Source organism: Bos indicus x Bos taurus, chromosome 4, assembly GCF_003369695.1.
Source record: "Bos indicus x Bos taurus breed Angus x Brahman F1 hybrid chromosome 4, Bos_hybrid_MaternalHap_v2.0, whole genome shotgun sequence".
Taxonomy (NCBI): Eukaryota; Metazoa; Chordata; class Mammalia; order Artiodactyla; family Bovidae; genus Bos; species Bos indicus x Bos taurus.
The window spans coordinates 25476928-25493755 of NC_040079.1; the positions used below are offsets into that span (position 1 = coordinate 25476928).

The 16828-nt window shown below is 43.8% G+C and overlaps 2 protein-coding genes across 7 annotated transcripts in view; one reads left to right on the top strand and one right to left on the bottom strand.

Moving 5' to 3' along the window:
- COPG2 (coatomer protein complex subunit gamma 2) overlaps nucleotides 1–2543 on the top strand; it is a 144612-nt gene extending 142069 nt beyond the window's left edge. For 2 of the 3 annotated variants that reach the window (XM_027538975.1, XM_027538974.1), the window contains 4 exons: nucleotides 88–185; nucleotides 951–1089; nucleotides 1385–1483; nucleotides 1950–2543. In XM_027538975.1, the coding sequence (XP_027394776.1) occupies nucleotides 88–185; nucleotides 951–1089; nucleotides 1385–1483; nucleotides 1950–2080 (467 nt within the window). In that variant the 3' untranslated portion in view covers nucleotides 2081–2543. The remainder of the gene's footprint in view (nucleotides 1–87; nucleotides 186–950; nucleotides 1090–1384; nucleotides 1484–1949) is intronic. The other variant, XM_027538973.1, reaches the window with a different exon arrangement.
- On the bottom strand, nucleotides 2453–16066 carry MEST. Of its 4 annotated transcripts, none has more exons than XM_027538976.1 (12): nucleotides 15139–15395; nucleotides 11801–11955; nucleotides 9922–10001; nucleotides 9436–9513; nucleotides 9176–9312; nucleotides 8985–9043; nucleotides 7850–7890; nucleotides 7264–7334; nucleotides 6913–7014; nucleotides 5512–5588; nucleotides 4616–4679; nucleotides 2453–3731 (listed from the first exon to the last, which is right to left on the bottom strand). In XM_027538976.1, exons 1-12 carry the CDS (start codon nucleotides 15162–15164, stop codon nucleotides 3614–3616), a joined length of 1008 nt encoding a protein of 335 aa, XP_027394777.1. In that variant the 5' UTR covers nucleotides 15165–15395; the 3' UTR covers nucleotides 2453–3613. The 4 variants fall into 4 exon arrangements, with proteins under 4 accessions (XP_027394777.1, XP_027394778.1, XP_027394779.1 ...); XM_027538977.1 differs by lacking the exon at nucleotides 15139–15395 and adding an exon at nucleotides 15922–16066 and having other exon boundaries at nucleotides 2456–3731; XM_027538978.1 differs by having other exon boundaries at nucleotides 2456–3731; nucleotides 9176–9282.
- Nucleotides 16067–16828: the final 762 nt, after the last annotated feature.

Genomic DNA, 16828 nt, shown 5'->3' on the forward strand with positions numbered 1-16828 from the left:
CAAGGGCAGACCGTGCCTCCCAGGTGACTGCTGGAGACCATGTGCCTGTGCGGCCCTGACACAGGCTTGCCTGCTCTGTCTCCTCAGCTGCAGGCACCTTTAGCTGCACCATGAAGTTCACTGTCCGGGACTGCGACCCTGACACGGGGGTTCCCACCGAGGAGGGGTATGACGACGAGTACGTGGTGAGTCTCCCCTGCACAGAGGGACTCACTCTGACCCCTTGCTCCACTGAGTGACTTCTGTCCAGAGAGAACATTTTTATAGGAACATCTGACATGAACTTATGGGACTATATTCTTCTCATACACGCTACAGCTGAGGAGGACCTGGGTTAATCTGTCATGGGATTTACCCCATGACTGGTTAATGCAAAACTCACCGTTTCTAATGTCTTTGTTAATAGGGATAATTCAGAGATGAAAATAATTACATGATCTTCATTGAGATCAGTTTTATTTAAAGTATTGAGAATTGCGATTTTTTTGTTTTGTTCGGCAACTTTTAATTTACTTGTAGCCACATCATGGATGGCAAAGGCTTCAAAGAATTCAGGGAAAGTTTTATTATGGAAAAATCTACCTGTTAGAGAACGCAGAGTTCAGAAGGCATACAGCTTGAACTCTGTGGTGATATGTGGGAACGTGACTGCTCTGTACCTACCCCAGTGCTACAGATGCTGATCTGAATACAGGTCTTGCCAAACAACCTGGTTTTTTGCTTTCCTTTGTCAGGGCCTATGCTGTTTGACTTATCCCCTATGCTGTTTGACTTATCCAGACTACAGAACTTCAAACTAGTCTGAAGTTTTAGTTGAGTTTAGTAGTTTTTCCTAGGTTCGTGCAAAGGATATAATGCAGGATGATAAAACCAAATGAACTAGTTTCTACTGTGTTTGTTCTGAATTGAGAGGGTGTTCATTTTCTGACCCCTGCTTGTTAACCTACTAGCTAGAAGATCTTGAAGTGACTGTGTCTGACCACATTCAGAAGGTAATGAAGCCTAACTTTGCTGCTGCCTGGGAGGAGGTTGGCAACACCTTTGAGAAAGAGGAGACCTTTGCCCTCAGTTCTACCAAAACTCTTGAAGGTAAGAACAATTTTCTTTAACAGTGTATTGCCTGATAACAGTCTAACACCTAATAGGCACATTTGTTATTCTAGAAGGACTCCCTTTTCTTAAATACTTCACCAACTGTTTCACTTAAGAGGCCAGAACCCTGTCTTCATCATCTGAGTCAGCCCACTTCCAGTCCAGTCATCTCCCTGCACAAACCACCACCAGTCCCCACCTCTATCGCCCACCCCCCCGCCCCAAACTAGTACAGAGCCAAACCCCTATGCTGACCTTTTCTGATACTGCTGCATCCATCTTCTCAACACAGAAGCTGTCAACAACATCATCACATTTCTGGGCATGCAGCCATGTGAGAGGTCAGACAAAGTACCTGAGAACAAGAATTCCCATTCCCTCTATCTGGCAGGTAAGAACCTTTATCAGATTTCTTCTTTATTTTGTTGCAGAATTTGATAGGAAGGGATGTGCATGGGCATCTCATGCCCTGCTACTGTCCCACTGTTAGCAGAGTTACAGCTTGAAGCCCCATCAAACTGAATAATGTTGTAGCTGTTTAATTTGCGTGCTGTCCTTAAGTTGTTCTCTTAAGATGCATATTTGGCCCAAAGCACTTAAATCTCTCCTATAGCTACCAATGCCCCCACCTTAAGTACTCCATATCAGTATTACTGAATACCTTCTATGTGCCTGGTATTATTGGAATATAAAAGAGTATTTAGAATCTGTATGTAGGATTCAATTCCCACCATAGGCATAAATCTCTAGAAAAGCTAAACTAATAGAAAGGAAATGCAGGCAGAGCATGAGAAGTTTCATTATTCAGAGCTTGTTTTGAGTTCTTAACATGGTTTCCTCACTTCTTTTCCTCTCAGGTGTATACAGAGGTGGCTATGATTTATTGGTGAGGTCCAGGCTGGCCTTAGCAGATGGGGTGACCATGCAGGTGACTGTCAGAAGCAAAGAGGGAACACCTGTAGATGTTATCTTGGCTTCTGTTGGATAAGGTTTTACTGGGCGAGTTGAAATTGATGTACCCTTCACTGTCGGTGGGCTTTCAGGCTATTGGCATGAATTTCCCAGAATCATACTTTTAAAAATTAATGATTTCAAAAAAAAGCAAATTAAATATTTGGCCCTGAGCCAGCAGATCAAGCAAACATCTGTCTTTGTGCATGTCTTTCTGTTGTTGTTCCTTTTTAATACACTTGGTCAGCTTTGGTATGATAGTACAGCTTTTGGTGAGCTTGAAAATCAAATACTATCCTCTACCCCAGCTGCTTAGCTTCATTGAACTCTTTAATGTGTGTCTGAAGGCTCCTGGCAGTGTTGGAAAGCTTTTATCCCAGAGGGGTGGTTGGGGAGGGGAGCCAGAGTCCACTTTTGTCAAAATTCATTTTTATTAATAGAAAAGAAACACTTATTCCAGTTGTTATACTTGAAGTTGCTAATAAAAAAAATATAAATCACCACTTAATGATCCTGCTTTAACTACTAAGACAATGAAACTGCGGCTTAAAAAAAATATTCAGCACCATTTGCTCATAGGCCTTTCAGACTGTGTTCTTTAAGTTTCTGGAACTTTCCTGTCTGTAAAGTACAGGAACTGCTGAGCTACATGAGGAACCCTCTCTGGGACAACCAACGAGAAGTTAAGCAGTCAGTATACATTCAGCCCGGTGACTTGGACTGTACAACGTTCCCCTCCTCTCCACTAGCTCAGGAGGGACAATGCTTCTATGCACTGAGGTATGAAGAGTCTGACTGTTATAAGCTGGAAGGATGAGTTCTAACAGCAAAATAACAGTAAATCTCTGGCACAAAGGCTACTGTCTTTAATGTCCTGTGATTTTAGGAAATTCTGTAAATAGCTTGGATTTAGTTCAGTTTACTCAAATGAAATGTTTAAGGTCTGCTAGAGTATCTGCTGGTTTAGTATCTTTATATATATAATAAGTGTAGGGAAATCATAGTCTTGAAGTATACTTAGAATACTGCATTATTTAAACCAAAGTCTAACAAAATATCTACAACTAGAAGCAGCTAATGAAACTAAATCCAAAGTTATGACAAGGGAAACTCACTCTCACTTGAAGCTGTACCACTTAGAGAACTCAAAGCCATTCGAGGCAAGGTGAAGGCAGCACCTTTAGATAATTCCAAACCAGGCCAGAAATCAGCATTTCCAAATACTTCAGAAAAGTCCACAGAAGTGTTGCAAAGACTTTTATGCAAAAGAATATCTATCTTTCTGCATCAGTGAGTGGTAGTGCCCATCATAATTTCCTGTGTAACACAAAGACAAAGGCAAGTCCATACACTTGGTCAGATGTCAAAGGAATGGGAGGTGGACCATCCGGTCACCTTACAGCTTCTGCTGGCTTTTTACTATGTGCTGTTCACCAGTGTGAGTCAGGTGGACTTTAGTGAGAGAATAGTGTCTGGTGGCCAGGACCTCTTTTGGGCATTTCTTCCTAAGTGGATTACACGACAGATAAGGGAACAGGGGAGGGAATACAGGGGAGCTACTCTTTCCAGCTCAGAAGGAGTTGATGAAGCCCATATATGCATTCAAGAAGCCCATGGGATCCTCTAGCTGTGGATAGTGGCTAATGTGGTCATCCAGAATCGACACTGTGGACCGCGGCAGCGTTTTCCTAGTGGAAGAGAACAGCATGGAGGTGAACTTGAGGCTGGAGGGAGGGAGAGGGGTGTAAGCCAGTGGGCAGCCCTAGTAAATGCCCCTGTGGACATACCACACTGGAAAGAACCAACAAAGAGCTCATTCACCTTCTACTTTGGAATTGTATCTTTAGGCAGATAAACACGCCAATTCCATTTATAATGTATACAGACTAGTTTTTAAATATTCCAACAGACCACAATGTGAAAATGCAACACACGTGCAACATGGGTCAGAGCAGGATGACTCCCAGCTCCTTAGGTAAGTGGCCACTCAGCAACTCACTGTGAGTGAAGACAAAAGACCTTGCTTACCCTGAGGAGATGAGAGGGCAGTCTGTTTAAAATTAAATGCAAGCTATTTACTACTGGGTTCTTTCTACTAGGCCATGTGAAGGTATGGAACATTTTTATGTGACATTGTCAATCAAGCACTCATATTCCGACACCTTCCCACTAAGTACCTAGAGAGCAGAACAACCTGAGAAGGCACTTTTGCACAGCTCTCTCTTCCCGCACAGTCTCTGCAGCTGAGGCCAATGAGTGGCTTTACAATCAAACTTAAAGCAAACAGTTAAAATATATCCACTTCCATTCCTTGGTTCACACAATAGCTTTTTCTTACCTGTACACCGTGGAACATGTAGAGTGACACATGTAGACTGATAACCATGATAGTGAAAACAGGCTGTATAAACCAAGAGAATGTATAACTGAATTTCTTGATCTTTACACTATGTGAGAATTAAGATTTCCCCAGTTCATCCAGTGAAGTCAGAGACAGGCTAGCGCAACAGCCCTCAACGGGCAGTCCTGTTCACCACTGTCAGGAAAACAAAGACCCCTGAGGGAGACTCACCTGTACAGCTCCAAAAACTCAGGATAGGGGTTCACCGGATCCAATGGCCCATAGATAAAATGAACTAGGAGAAGGGAGAGGAATGAATTATTAACAGCTCTCACACCATAAAATTACCCCTCAAAATTTTTTTCTTTAAATAATTTTTTAATAATAGAAAACGTAGCTTCTTTCAATAAGTAGTTTACAAGGAACATATGAGAATAAGCCTAAAAATTAGTCCATTTGAGACCTTTTCACCTATAAACACCCATTCATTCTCTTCCTCTCTTCTTTGCCCTGGACCAAAAGGTATAAGCCCCACTTCCAACATTTCCATTTTATAAATCCAGGAGACTGTCATTCTTTTAAGTCTCTCTTCACTTGTAATTGACCCTTGACATTTGAAATCAACCAATGATATCCTGAACACTAATTATTCTATGTGAGACCATGCACTGTTTTTCAGTCCATAGGAATGAAAAGACAAATGAGCAGAAACCACCTATAAGCCTCTTGATTAGTAATCTAAACAGTCTGTCGTCCCAGCAGTTCAGCACTGAACGTGGCGACTACCGACAGTGCACAGCACAGAAAGTGGTCTAATCGCACTGACAGACACCAGCGCCTTCTGTGATAGGAACGCAATATTTTATATACTTCTCTACAACACATGTCCCTGGTTTCCAGATTAAATACGGGGGGCCAGTTATATCTGAACTTCAAATAATGAATTTTTTTAGTATGTCTCAAATACTGCACAGCATATACTTATCCTAAATACATATCTGTTGTTTATCTGAAATTTATTTTCAAATTTAGCTGGGTATCTTGTATCTTGATTTGCTAGGTCTGGCAATTATTTAAGCCCATGGTCCCTCAGTTTTCCTGCCAGGAAGTAACACAGAAATACTCACTGGGAATAGATACAGAGGCAAGGGCTCCCACCCAGCGTCTTCTAAACTTCTTCCTCTGATTGATGTACTGCAAGAGACTGTAGGACAGACAAGTCAGCAAGAGTAAAACAGGAAACTTCTATTGTTCTGTGGATGCAAAGGCCTGACAGGAACCACAAGGAACACCATCTATGTTTTCTTAATCCAGAAGCACCTTGCTATTCCTGGGAATGGCCCGCTTAACTTACTCATTTCTCTTAACCTCTGGAGTTCACTACTACGTAGCTATGGCAGTGATCATGCCTACTATCAATGTCAGAATTAATGGTTCTCTGTGTTTATGAAGCAGGGACTGAGATCTAGGAAGGCTGGAAATTACTTTGGATTAAAAGTGACTAAAGTCTGAGTCTAAAGTTCTGATTTTGGCTCCACCACTAACTAGCTCTGTGACTCAAAAGTTGTTAGTAACCTTTCACCTCAGTTTTCTCATCTTTAAGAGGACTCAACTACAAGATCTGTAAATTGACATCTGCTTCTAAAATTCTCAGGGTAGAAGAAGTTCATGAGCACAAAGCTTCATCTACTGCATTATCCACAGATAAAATGGAGGAGGAGCCCTTTCCCCACAGTGTAAGATGTCAGAACTCAAACTCGTGTGCTCTAATAACTGTGCCTGGCAACTGTTTTTGTGAACTTAAAACATCACCTTGTAGAACTTTCTTGAAAATACAAGGGAATTTTAAAAGAGGGCTTTGTTTTCCAATTTTTTTTATATTAAAATGAATCTTCAAGGATCCCAGGTGAGTTTGAGGTGAGGAGGAGGAATGACTCCTTTGACCTTACAATTTCCAGCAGAGCCACCAGTTAAAACACTGGAAGCTACACTGACCCAGCTGGCAAAGAGGCCGTATCCCAAGCAGTTCCGGATATCCTATCTCAAGGTCCCTCTGTGAAAGCAGCTACATTCTCATTTGAACCAAAGGATGGGAATTCTTTGTACAAGACAGAGAATCCTCCCTTCTCAGTCCCTGTTGCTATAGAAAGGATGCAAAAAAGTAAGAAACCTGTACTTTGAGAGAGGAATTAGGCACCTTTCAGAATTATACATTTTGAAGTACTTACTATTGCCAAAAAGTCCAAAGACAATTTACCAGTCAATCAGCCAGTTACAAACTGAATTAGCACTGGAATTTGCAGTTGTTTACCCAAACTTTTTGTACCAAATGGCTTAGGCTCAGTGGCTACTATTCTCAATTTCTTTCTTTCTTAGAAAGTACAGAGCAGGACTTCTTGGTTTGCCTCATACGTCATAAGCACTCTTCTTGGAAGTTATGAAAGCAAAGAACAGAACACAATCCCACATCTTTTCCCTACTTCCCCAAATAAGTGTCTCTGGAAACCAAAACAAAGGTTATTTCTTACCTGTCAATAACCAAGTTCCCATCATTGTTGCGTATCCCTGCCCACATGTCCCACAGCTCACTCTCAGAAGGTCGGGTGTATGGCCCAAAGACGGGGGTGAGACTGAATAAGTCCAAAAAAGCAGAAAGGCTAAGTGTGAGAAGAGCTCAGTACATCAAGTATGATTGGCACTTCAGGTCACCTATGTCCAGCCCTTGACTGGTTTTTATGAATTCCTCCTACTACTTGCCTGGCAAGTGGTCAACACCTTTAAAGTATCAAGCCCTAAGATCTGGCCCAGAGCTTTAATGCAGCAACTTTTCACTACGCTGTTCCTGGGCTGAAGTAAGTCCATCTTTAACAATAACTTACCCTCGAGAGAATACGAAGAAGTTCATCAACCGTGTGAGGATGGGTGACAGCATGCCTCCATCTTTGAGAAGCTATAGGTATAAAAGTAAAAATCAGGATTCCAAGGAAAGAAGACAACTAGCCAGGATATAAAGTTTTATACTAGGAACTAAAAAAGGACTTTAACTTAATCCACTGGATTTCAGTTTCTTGATTTGCTTACCCACATTCTTTTCTCATAGATGACAAAGCTACTTCTAATTTCCTTTAAGATTACATTCTACACTGATATATTTGATTTTAGGATCCCATTTTGTTGAAACATCATGCTAATATCCTAAGTCTTTAGATAGCTGTATTTCTCCAAAAATAGTTATTGATCTCAATTTCAGAAATAAAGCTTTGTTTATATAGGGTTACTTCTACTGCTTTGCTTTTCCTTTATTAAGGAAAAAATTAACTTTATTAACATGTAAGTTCAGGAAGAAATAGATTTTTTAACTACAGCCTGTGGCAGCAGGTATGGGCCCTTGTAAAGGTTCCAGCATTACAGAGATCAGTATAAATTTGAAAAACTATTAAAGAGCTGGTCGATGGAGTAACCAACCTTTTGTAGAAGGAGAGGACGGTGAGTCTCAGGAAATATACCTGTAGGAGAAGAGACTTAAGTTAGTCATTTACCAACAATTTTAGGCCAAACAGAGACTCATCATCAAAGGCTAGTCACCCTATTAATCACCTTAGTGGCTATTACTGCCAAAAACAGAATTACAAATAAAAACTTAGTACTGTCATTTATTAATTCTCCAGGGCATTGTGTTTACCAGGTCAGATTCTATCCCACTGGAATTACTTTCCCCACTGCAGAGAAAAGGGAAAAATATGTCTCAGTCATCCACACTGGCAATGACTAGACTTGCTCCCCTTAGTGATTCCACCCATTCCTTGGAATGCATAGTGTTGTTACTGTTTGGGGCTGCAAAGGAAACCAGAGATTTTTTAGGAAGTGTAGGTCCTTAAACCTAGTTTTTCCATTTCCTTTTTTTTTTCCCCCCCAGAGTCTGTGGGAGAAAGCTATGAGCATGACTGATAAAAAGATTCCTCTCCCCATCTGCCCTTAAGGTAGTCTAAGGTATTTGAGGGACACCTGGATATATTCATGGATTTACAAGCCAGGCTCAATGGCAGGCAAAGAACAGGAAACATCTCCAAAAGGTCTAATTAAGGGTTCTCTAACTTGCAACTGAAACTTGGCACTGCTGTGAATTGAGAGTTTCCGACACAAACCACGACAGTGTTGGAAGCACGTGTGGCTTCATCTTCAGTCTGCAGAACCCACTGCAGTTGTCGCAGAGATGGTGAAGCATCATCTGCACTCCCCACTGCTTCTAATTACAGCTGTTACCAGACCCACCGTGAGATCTTGCTGGAATATGCATTAAACACATTTAAAAATCTTACTATACCCTATCTTACGGTAACACATCTTTTTATTAACTTATATCAAGATAATCAGTTTCCTTTGTAATCTTATTTTCTATATTAAAAAACATTGTTCTGAGAAAGGGTCAGTAAATCTCTTCAGACTACAAAAGTGGTCATGGCACAGGAGAGGTAAAGATCCACTCCTTTCTGTGGGTCTGTTTGCAGTACCATCAGACGACCATTTAGACGTCACTGCCGTTTCTAAACGTGGCCCTTCTAGGCTACACCTCGCTTCCCACCCTCCTCCATGCAATTACCTCCATTTGACAGACACAGACTCTTGATTGTAAGCCGACCAGATCGATTCTGCTTGAATCTAGAGATGGGAGGGAAACACAGCTAACTGAGCCAGTGAAGATGAACTCCCAAGAGGGAAAAGGCCCAGAAAGAATGTACTTCTACCATCTTAGACGAGTGCGACCTGTAGGAACGTCAGCGCCTCACTGACCTGTAGAGCAGCTCCTGAGCCACGGTGTCCCCGTAGTCGTGAGACAACAGGTTGATCCTGCGGCTCTGGAGCCCCAAATGTCGCAGCAGTGCCTCCACGATGCTGGCCTGCTCAAATATGGAATAGTGATGTGGCCTCTAGAGAAAGGAGAGCCCAGACACACAGGATGAAGTTGAGGCTGCAGGTCTGTCTGCCAGGCCGATCCCTTCATCCTCACCTACCCCCACCCCTCAACGCTGTACCATCTAGATGCCGCTTACCGGTTTGTCACTGAAGCCAAAGCCTAGGAAATCAAGGGCAATCACTCGATGAAACCTGAGGGTCAGACCTTCCCAAATCTACAAAAGAGAAAGGGATGGTTTGGTCCTAATCCTTCTCCTCGTCTCCAACCTACAGGAACAAAGGAGTTTCATCCCTATCTCAGCTTAACAGACAGCCTTTGATAAAGGGAAAGTCTCATGAAACCACCACAGGCCCACAAATGATCCTCTCGGAAAGTGCTTTATTCCTAATAATTAATCTCCATTGATGGAGGAACTCGAGCACTTTTTAACTTGGCAATGATCCCTCCCAGATTGCCAAAGACTTTTTTTTTTTAACTCCCTTACAGTAAATGAGAAACTGTTCTACATTTAATCCTATTTTATTAAGCAACTCAGATACGTAAAAGCCTTCTGCTGTTGCAAGAAAATCCTTGATTTTGGATTTTAAAGGCATAGTAGGACCCAGAAGTCTGATTTTATTACCTTGTACCAATCATAGCTGGATGTTGGAAAGCCGTGTAAAAGCACGACAATCTCCGGACTTCCAACCACACCCACAGAGTCTGGGAAGGAGAGAGAACAGTTAGGCCAACTCTAAGAAAATAACTTTGAAGATGTAAAAAAAATCTAAGTAATCTGGTATAAAGGTCAAGAAACACTCACCAAATTAATGACATTAATACATTTCTTTTTAAAATGCAAGCTTATTGCTTTAGGTAAGAACAGGCATTTGATAACTATTTCCTTTTATCCAGTATACTTAAAAATTGTAAATACAGCTAATACTTTATACAAACTTTAAGTGGAGCATAGTCTATAAAAATACTGAATCACTAATGTTCTACACAGAAACTAATTGTAAATCAACTATACTTCATTTTAATGTAAATAGCTCACTTTATATGAAAATACTTGATGGCAGACTGCTTACTTTCACCTAGGTTTTTAAAATATTTCCCTATTTCTCCCTTTATTCTGTATTATTGTTATATAAATTGCTTTTCCACAGTAAAGTTTCACAGTTATTAAAAGTACACTCACAATTTACAAACTACAAGTTCTGTGCACCAATGAACAGCCTCACAAAAATTCCCTAAAATATAGTAACTCTTTTCCACTCACTGAGCTCAGTTTATGCTGTTTGCCCAACACTATCATTTCCCGCATTGGAGACTCAGTCAAATATTAAAAGCGTAATGCTCGACTACTGCAAAATTCTAACAACTATAAAAAAGGTTAATCAACATAATCATGAACATTTTTAAATTTATAAACATCTTTTATATTAGCCAAGCATTTAAAGAGTAAGGAGCCTTGCTAATAGTATTAGATTAAAACTGATAGATTCATATACCACCATTGGCATGAGAATTTGATAATGAGGTTTATAAAAATAATTTGTTAAAAGCAATTAAAAATTTTATATACTTTAGCCTAGACATCTTAGTCTTGAGAATCCACACAAATAAATCATTTCATTTACAAGTAGTACTGTTTGAAAAAAAATAAGGAAAAAATTAACACATACATGAAGATTTCCCCTCAACATTAACTATTTAAAGCACTGAAAAACTGGAAACAATCTAAGTGACCAACATAAAGAAAATTATATACTTACTTTTTATTGAGTACAGCAAATGAGAGGAGGTCAGGAGCAATAATGAAAAACGGTTTATGACAAACATTTTTCGTTATTGCTCTTGACCCCCGCCCAAAAGTAATCTTTTCCGATCTCATTTCTCATTTTCTCTACCTATAAAATGAGAAGAACAGCACCTACCTCCAAGTACTGTTGTAAAGATTAAATGAAATAATGACGGTTGAAAACATAATTCAATGTCTACCATAAGGTAATAAGCAGTCGATAAGTAGCAGTAATGACAATAATTATTAGCAAGTTAATTTATACAAAGGTATAATATTTAAATCACATTCAGTTATGCATGTAAGAAATAATCTTTATAGAAAAATAAAACTCCAGGGTAGGGGAGGAACAGAACCACTGGTAGCTGTGTCTATGAATGCTGTTTATATTACCTGACACTAGGGGCGCTCACAAGAGAAAAGCCAGTACTGTCTATCAACACAAACCAGACCGCAAAGTAAATGAACAAGTCAGTCTGCAGACAGGAATCTCAATTCCACCACTCTCTCTCCCTCCCAGCAGTTTTCTGTGAGCTTCCCTGCTGTCAAGGTAATGAGAGAAATTAGTCCATTCCTCCAAATGAACACTGCACAGGAAAAAAAAGGGTTTTTGCCTTCATCGCGGAGGGGCGACAGAGACCAATGGATGCAAAATAACTACCTCGGTGGGACCCATGGGACCTTTTACATGCAGTGTTCCGAAGAGCCCTGTTCTTACCTTGGTAGAAGATGCGCAGTCCCTTGTAGGTAAAAAATTTGCCTGACGACTTCCATGAGTGAAGAGCGGGGGAAAGCTGCGGGGGCGGGATGTGCAGATAGGCCGCAAGCAGGGGCACCGCCAACAGCCCCACCTGTACCCACCACTCCCGCATCCTGTAGGAAAATCAGAAACCTGTTGTGAGCGGTCAGGTGACAATGCGCACGATCTGCAAGCCCCAAACCAGTCAAGTAGGGGGTGGATTTCTGCGCTGTGTGGTGACTGCCTTGTCCTCCATGTCAACCATGGCAGAAAATGTACTCTGCCTCCTACGGCCATTGCCGTATTTGGTCGTCGTTCTAATTTTAAGGGAAAATAGATTATTTTCATATGTAACTTTCCCCCTCAACTTCTCCCCACTTTAACTCTGCAGCCCCTCCCCTTGTGCTGTAGAGGTTTTTATATAAAGTAAAAGGAAGACAAGTTACTTAAGTAACTACATTGGCTTTTATCAAGGCATTCCTGGGGGGATGGGGGTATTTCCCTCATATTTACTTTAAAAGCTCTACAACCTACCCACTGGCCCCCGCCCCAGTAAAATGTTTTAAATATATATTTTTTTAACTCATTTAAAAAAATACGTAATGACATCACATGTCCTTAAGCAGAGAGCTGCTCTTGATTTTCTAGTGTTTATCAACCCTCTGACTCCAGTGAAGCCCAGTTTGATACTACTATATAGATTTGGGCTGAGAAACTGGTAGGGGTAAAGAGTGTGAAAGTAAGAAGATAGGTGCTTTGTACATTCCAACATAAGCAGCTTTGTCATGACCCTGAATATCTAATCTCTTAAGGCAGTGGAGCAGCAGATTTTATTTCTGCTTTTTTTAGCACTCTTAAGGAAGCACCCCTATTTATTTATTAGCATGCTCCTTACTCCCCATCTCCCCCCACACCCAAAAGGAGGCAGAGAATCTGAGAACTGATTTTGTTTTGGGGAGGAGGGCAGTGATTTACACACCCAACTTTTTCATGCCCATGACTTTGAAGGTCCAGGTCAGTTTATCCACAATAACAAGTGCTAAACAGGAATTAGAAACAGTCCCCTCAGTTTCTAGTTTATAACTCCTGAGGGTCACCAAAGAAAGAATTATCAGTTGAATGGATGTTCTCTTAAAAGTAGCCAGAATGGAAGGAAATACCTCCTAAAACCAAGAATTACGAAGAACACAGAACTATAAATAAGCGGAATTCATTGTGAAAGCCCTGGTGGAAATGGCTTTGTCTGGACACACACCCTTCCATCATATTACCTATAATCTGGTCACAATCCCTAACAAACTAATATTTATTTTAGAGCTTTTTTTTTTTTTTAATAACTTGTGGTTTTATGTCCACAGAGAACCTCAGCTCCTTTGCCTATTTTAAGGCATACCAAGGCAGTCTCCCCACCCCCCGCCTCCCCGAAGTATATGTCCATAAAATAGTCAGTGACTTGGTTCTTTTAAGGTAGAAAGATTAAGAAATGATTAGAAAAAGTACCCTGAACATGATCATTATATCACAGTATTCACCCCGTAACAGTAATAGGCTGCATCCCATTATCTCCTTAAAAGGTGAGGTGACAAAAGGTATTATTAGGTTTAGGTTATCATTTCTCCGTGCTACCTGTCCTGGACATACATTTTCACCTGCGCATTTCATCCTTCCTGATCTCCCAATACTTCTCATTCATTTACAGGTTCCAGCAGCTGTGTATCTGCAGTGACTCAGCAGAGAGTCAGGGAGGGGATACTAGAGGAGGGGAGCAGGAGGCAGCTCCCCCCTCCATTCCTGGGGTTGAAGTGGTGGTGGCGGGGGGGCAGTGGTAGCCCCAGGAATGAACAGACGCTGTTTCTGGACACCACCATCCGCCACCTCTTCCTTCTCTTTTACTCTAAGAATGCAAAGAGGCAACCCCTCACGAAGCCATAAATTTAATTACTTCAGTAAAAATTCCCCTAATAATATTTTAGGATTGTTAGTATGAAAGCAGTCAGGCAGTCAGTAGGTAAAATGGATTAAACATTTTTTGACTAAAATCTCCATTATTTGATGAGCCAAGAATTAAGAATATAAATTCAGCAAATGCCAGTAACAAACCTTCCAGAAATTAATGAACATTTACGAGCCTTTATCTTGTAAATAGGAAAAATGCACACATTTAATACCACCAAACCTGCCCACTTTAGAGCATCGAGGTGAGACTATGAGCTACTTTGTGCGTGTGTGTGTGTGTGCTAAGACGCTCAATCGTGTCCGACTCTTTGTAACCCCATAGACTGTAGCCCACCAGTCTCCTCTGTTCATGGGATTTTTCAAGCAAGAACACTGGAGTGGGGATCTTTCCTTCTCCAGGGGATCTTCCCAACCCAAGGATGGAACCTGCGTCTCTTGCGTCTCCTGCATCAAATGGAGGATTCTTTACCACTGCGCCATTTGGGAAGCCCAATACTTTGTAAACCAGTGCAAATAATTCATGTGTAATATTATGACAGTTTGGTCACATCACTCTCACTTGGCTTCCTGTTACTTAAATCTAAAAAATACTTACGCCTTGGTGATAACACACTGCCAGTTCTAGTCACACCTATGCGGTAACTCATGCCACAACGACCGCAGGGTCTTCAAACCCTAAATCACGCCAAAGCAAAACCCAGGTCTAGAAACCCTACATCGCGCCAAGGTGATGCCAGAGTCTAAACATCTTAAGTCGCGTCAAGTGAAACCCAGGTCTAGAAACACTCAATTATACCAAGACGGTATTGGGGTCTAAAAATCGTCGTTTGTGCAGGGGTGACGAGAGGATCTAAAAATCTTCTATCGCACCATGGCGATGCCGGGGTCTAAAAATTCTCAATCATGTCAGGGTGATACTGAGGTCTAAACATTCTAAATTACATCAGAGTAGTACCAGGGTCTAAAAATCTTAACCCTAGGGCATACCAGGGTCTAGAAACCCTAAATCGCACAGGGCGACGCCCAGGGTCCAGAAATTCTAAATTGCATCAGAGCGATACCGGGGTCTAGAAATCCTAATTTAGGACACTCCAGCATTCTTCTGAACATTCTACAGCATTCGGGCGAGACATCTCCTCCCAAGCAGGTAGAGCGGGCTCAGAGGACAAGAACACATGCCCCCCCCCCGCCCCCCGACCTCCCGAGATTTTCCCCTCCAGTGCACGAGTGCCGGTCCGGTAGCCCCAGCTCCGACCGGCAACGTCTTACCTGCTAGCCCGCACCCTATTTGGGGACAGAGGCTCCAAGCCAGGCACACATTGCCACCGCCACCCCACCCCTGGCGCCCGCCACGCACCCACCTGCGGAGACGATCTCGGCGCACCATGGTGGTGTCTTAGCCCATGCCGCCTGCACGCCGGCCCAGAGCAAAGGGCGCGCTGCAGCGCCCGCAGCCGTGCAGGGCTGGCCGGCAGCAGGGCGCAGCCCACGGCCCAGGAGGGCGGCGCGGCCGCGGCAGGCGGCCACCGGGGTGGGCGCTGCGGCAATGCGCGAAGGCGCGGTTGCCGCAGAGGAGGCGCCACCCGCCGGGATGCACCAGGAGGTGCTCGTGGCCGCGGCAGCGCCGAGCGAGTGGGCACCGACTTTTAGAGCCCACCCGCGCCCCGCCCCTGGCCCGCCCACCGCGCCGCAGTGCCCCTCCCGCTGAAGCCACCTCCCCTCCTCGCAGCCCTGCTGCTGGCGCCCCTCCTAGTGCAGCTCCGGGGGGCGGGGGGGGGGGCACTTTCAGGGATGTTGACCCCACCAGCACCCCACTGCTCCTTCACGGCCCCCTACCCTGAACCACAGGTTCTACAAACAAAAACCCTCCTCCGGCGAATTAACAATGGAGGTAGAGACCACAAATTCCTGAGACCCCCCCAACACCACCCCCAGACCACCCATAAGCCCCCCCCAAAGCCCCAAAGGTGGCCGCTCCACCTCAAATGCAGTAAGACCCAGGGTTGTGGGCTGCTGCTTTTGCCTGGCGATCCTCGCGGAGGCAGGGGGGCACGGCACAAGCGCCCGCGGCAAAGCAGCGGTCCGTAAACTCCCAGCACCTCCTAGGTCCCTAACTGCAGGGATTTAAGCTGAGCTGGGCCTACCTCTGAGCTATTCGGCGGATTCATGGGACGGCCGCTCAGAAGCAAAAGAAAAAGGGGTGGGTGGGATGGCAAAACTTGCGGAAAAGCAAGGCTCTTTTTCGCGCGCGGCCACGGCCGCGGGCTTGTCCTCTGCGGCAGCGCTACGTGGTCCGCACGCCCGAGCCCTGCCGCAGCCCTCCCGCGGTACCCACTCCCAGCACCGACCCGACCCGAGCCAGGAGGGGTGATAGGCACAGGACATGAGACTAAAGCGCCCTTTATTTGTGTAAGACTGAATCACAATGTGAGGGCCCCAATGGTACCGAAAAGAGGGAAGGGTTTTTTCCCCCTTCATCCACAATCCTTTAAAAGGCATTTATCAAGTACCTTTGAAGAGAAAAGTGTAGAGAAGCAGAGTGTGTGTTCCGTTTTTTGGCTGTAAATGGAAATCCTGACAAACGTGCGGGCTGCGCTGCCGGCTCCCTCCAGAGGGGGCGCTGCAGGCCTCCCTTCCACTCGCGCCCACCGCGGCCGCTCCGCTGCCCAGAGCGCGGGCGAGCCAGAGTCCCGACATCCCGGGCTTGAAAGGCTCGGCCAGCCGAGGCCACCGGGCGCCTCACAGGGTGCCAGGGAGCTGAGGGGTGCCAGTTGGACACAGGAGAAACCGCTGTCTGTGAACGTTGTCACCAAAAACGTGCGGCGCGGTCTAGGGTTCACCTCTACTGATGTCGCCTCAGAGGTTCCTGAAACAGTGCTAACTGAGCACCTCCAGAACGCTAAGAGCTAACGGTGCAAAGGCCAAGGAGAAATGGCCCCGGGAACCGCTCCCCCCCACCCCACTCCCACCCCCGCCAAAGCGAGATGCTGACCATCTGGTAGGGATGACACCCAAGAACTGACAACGGCTTAAAATTTCCCTTTAATTTCC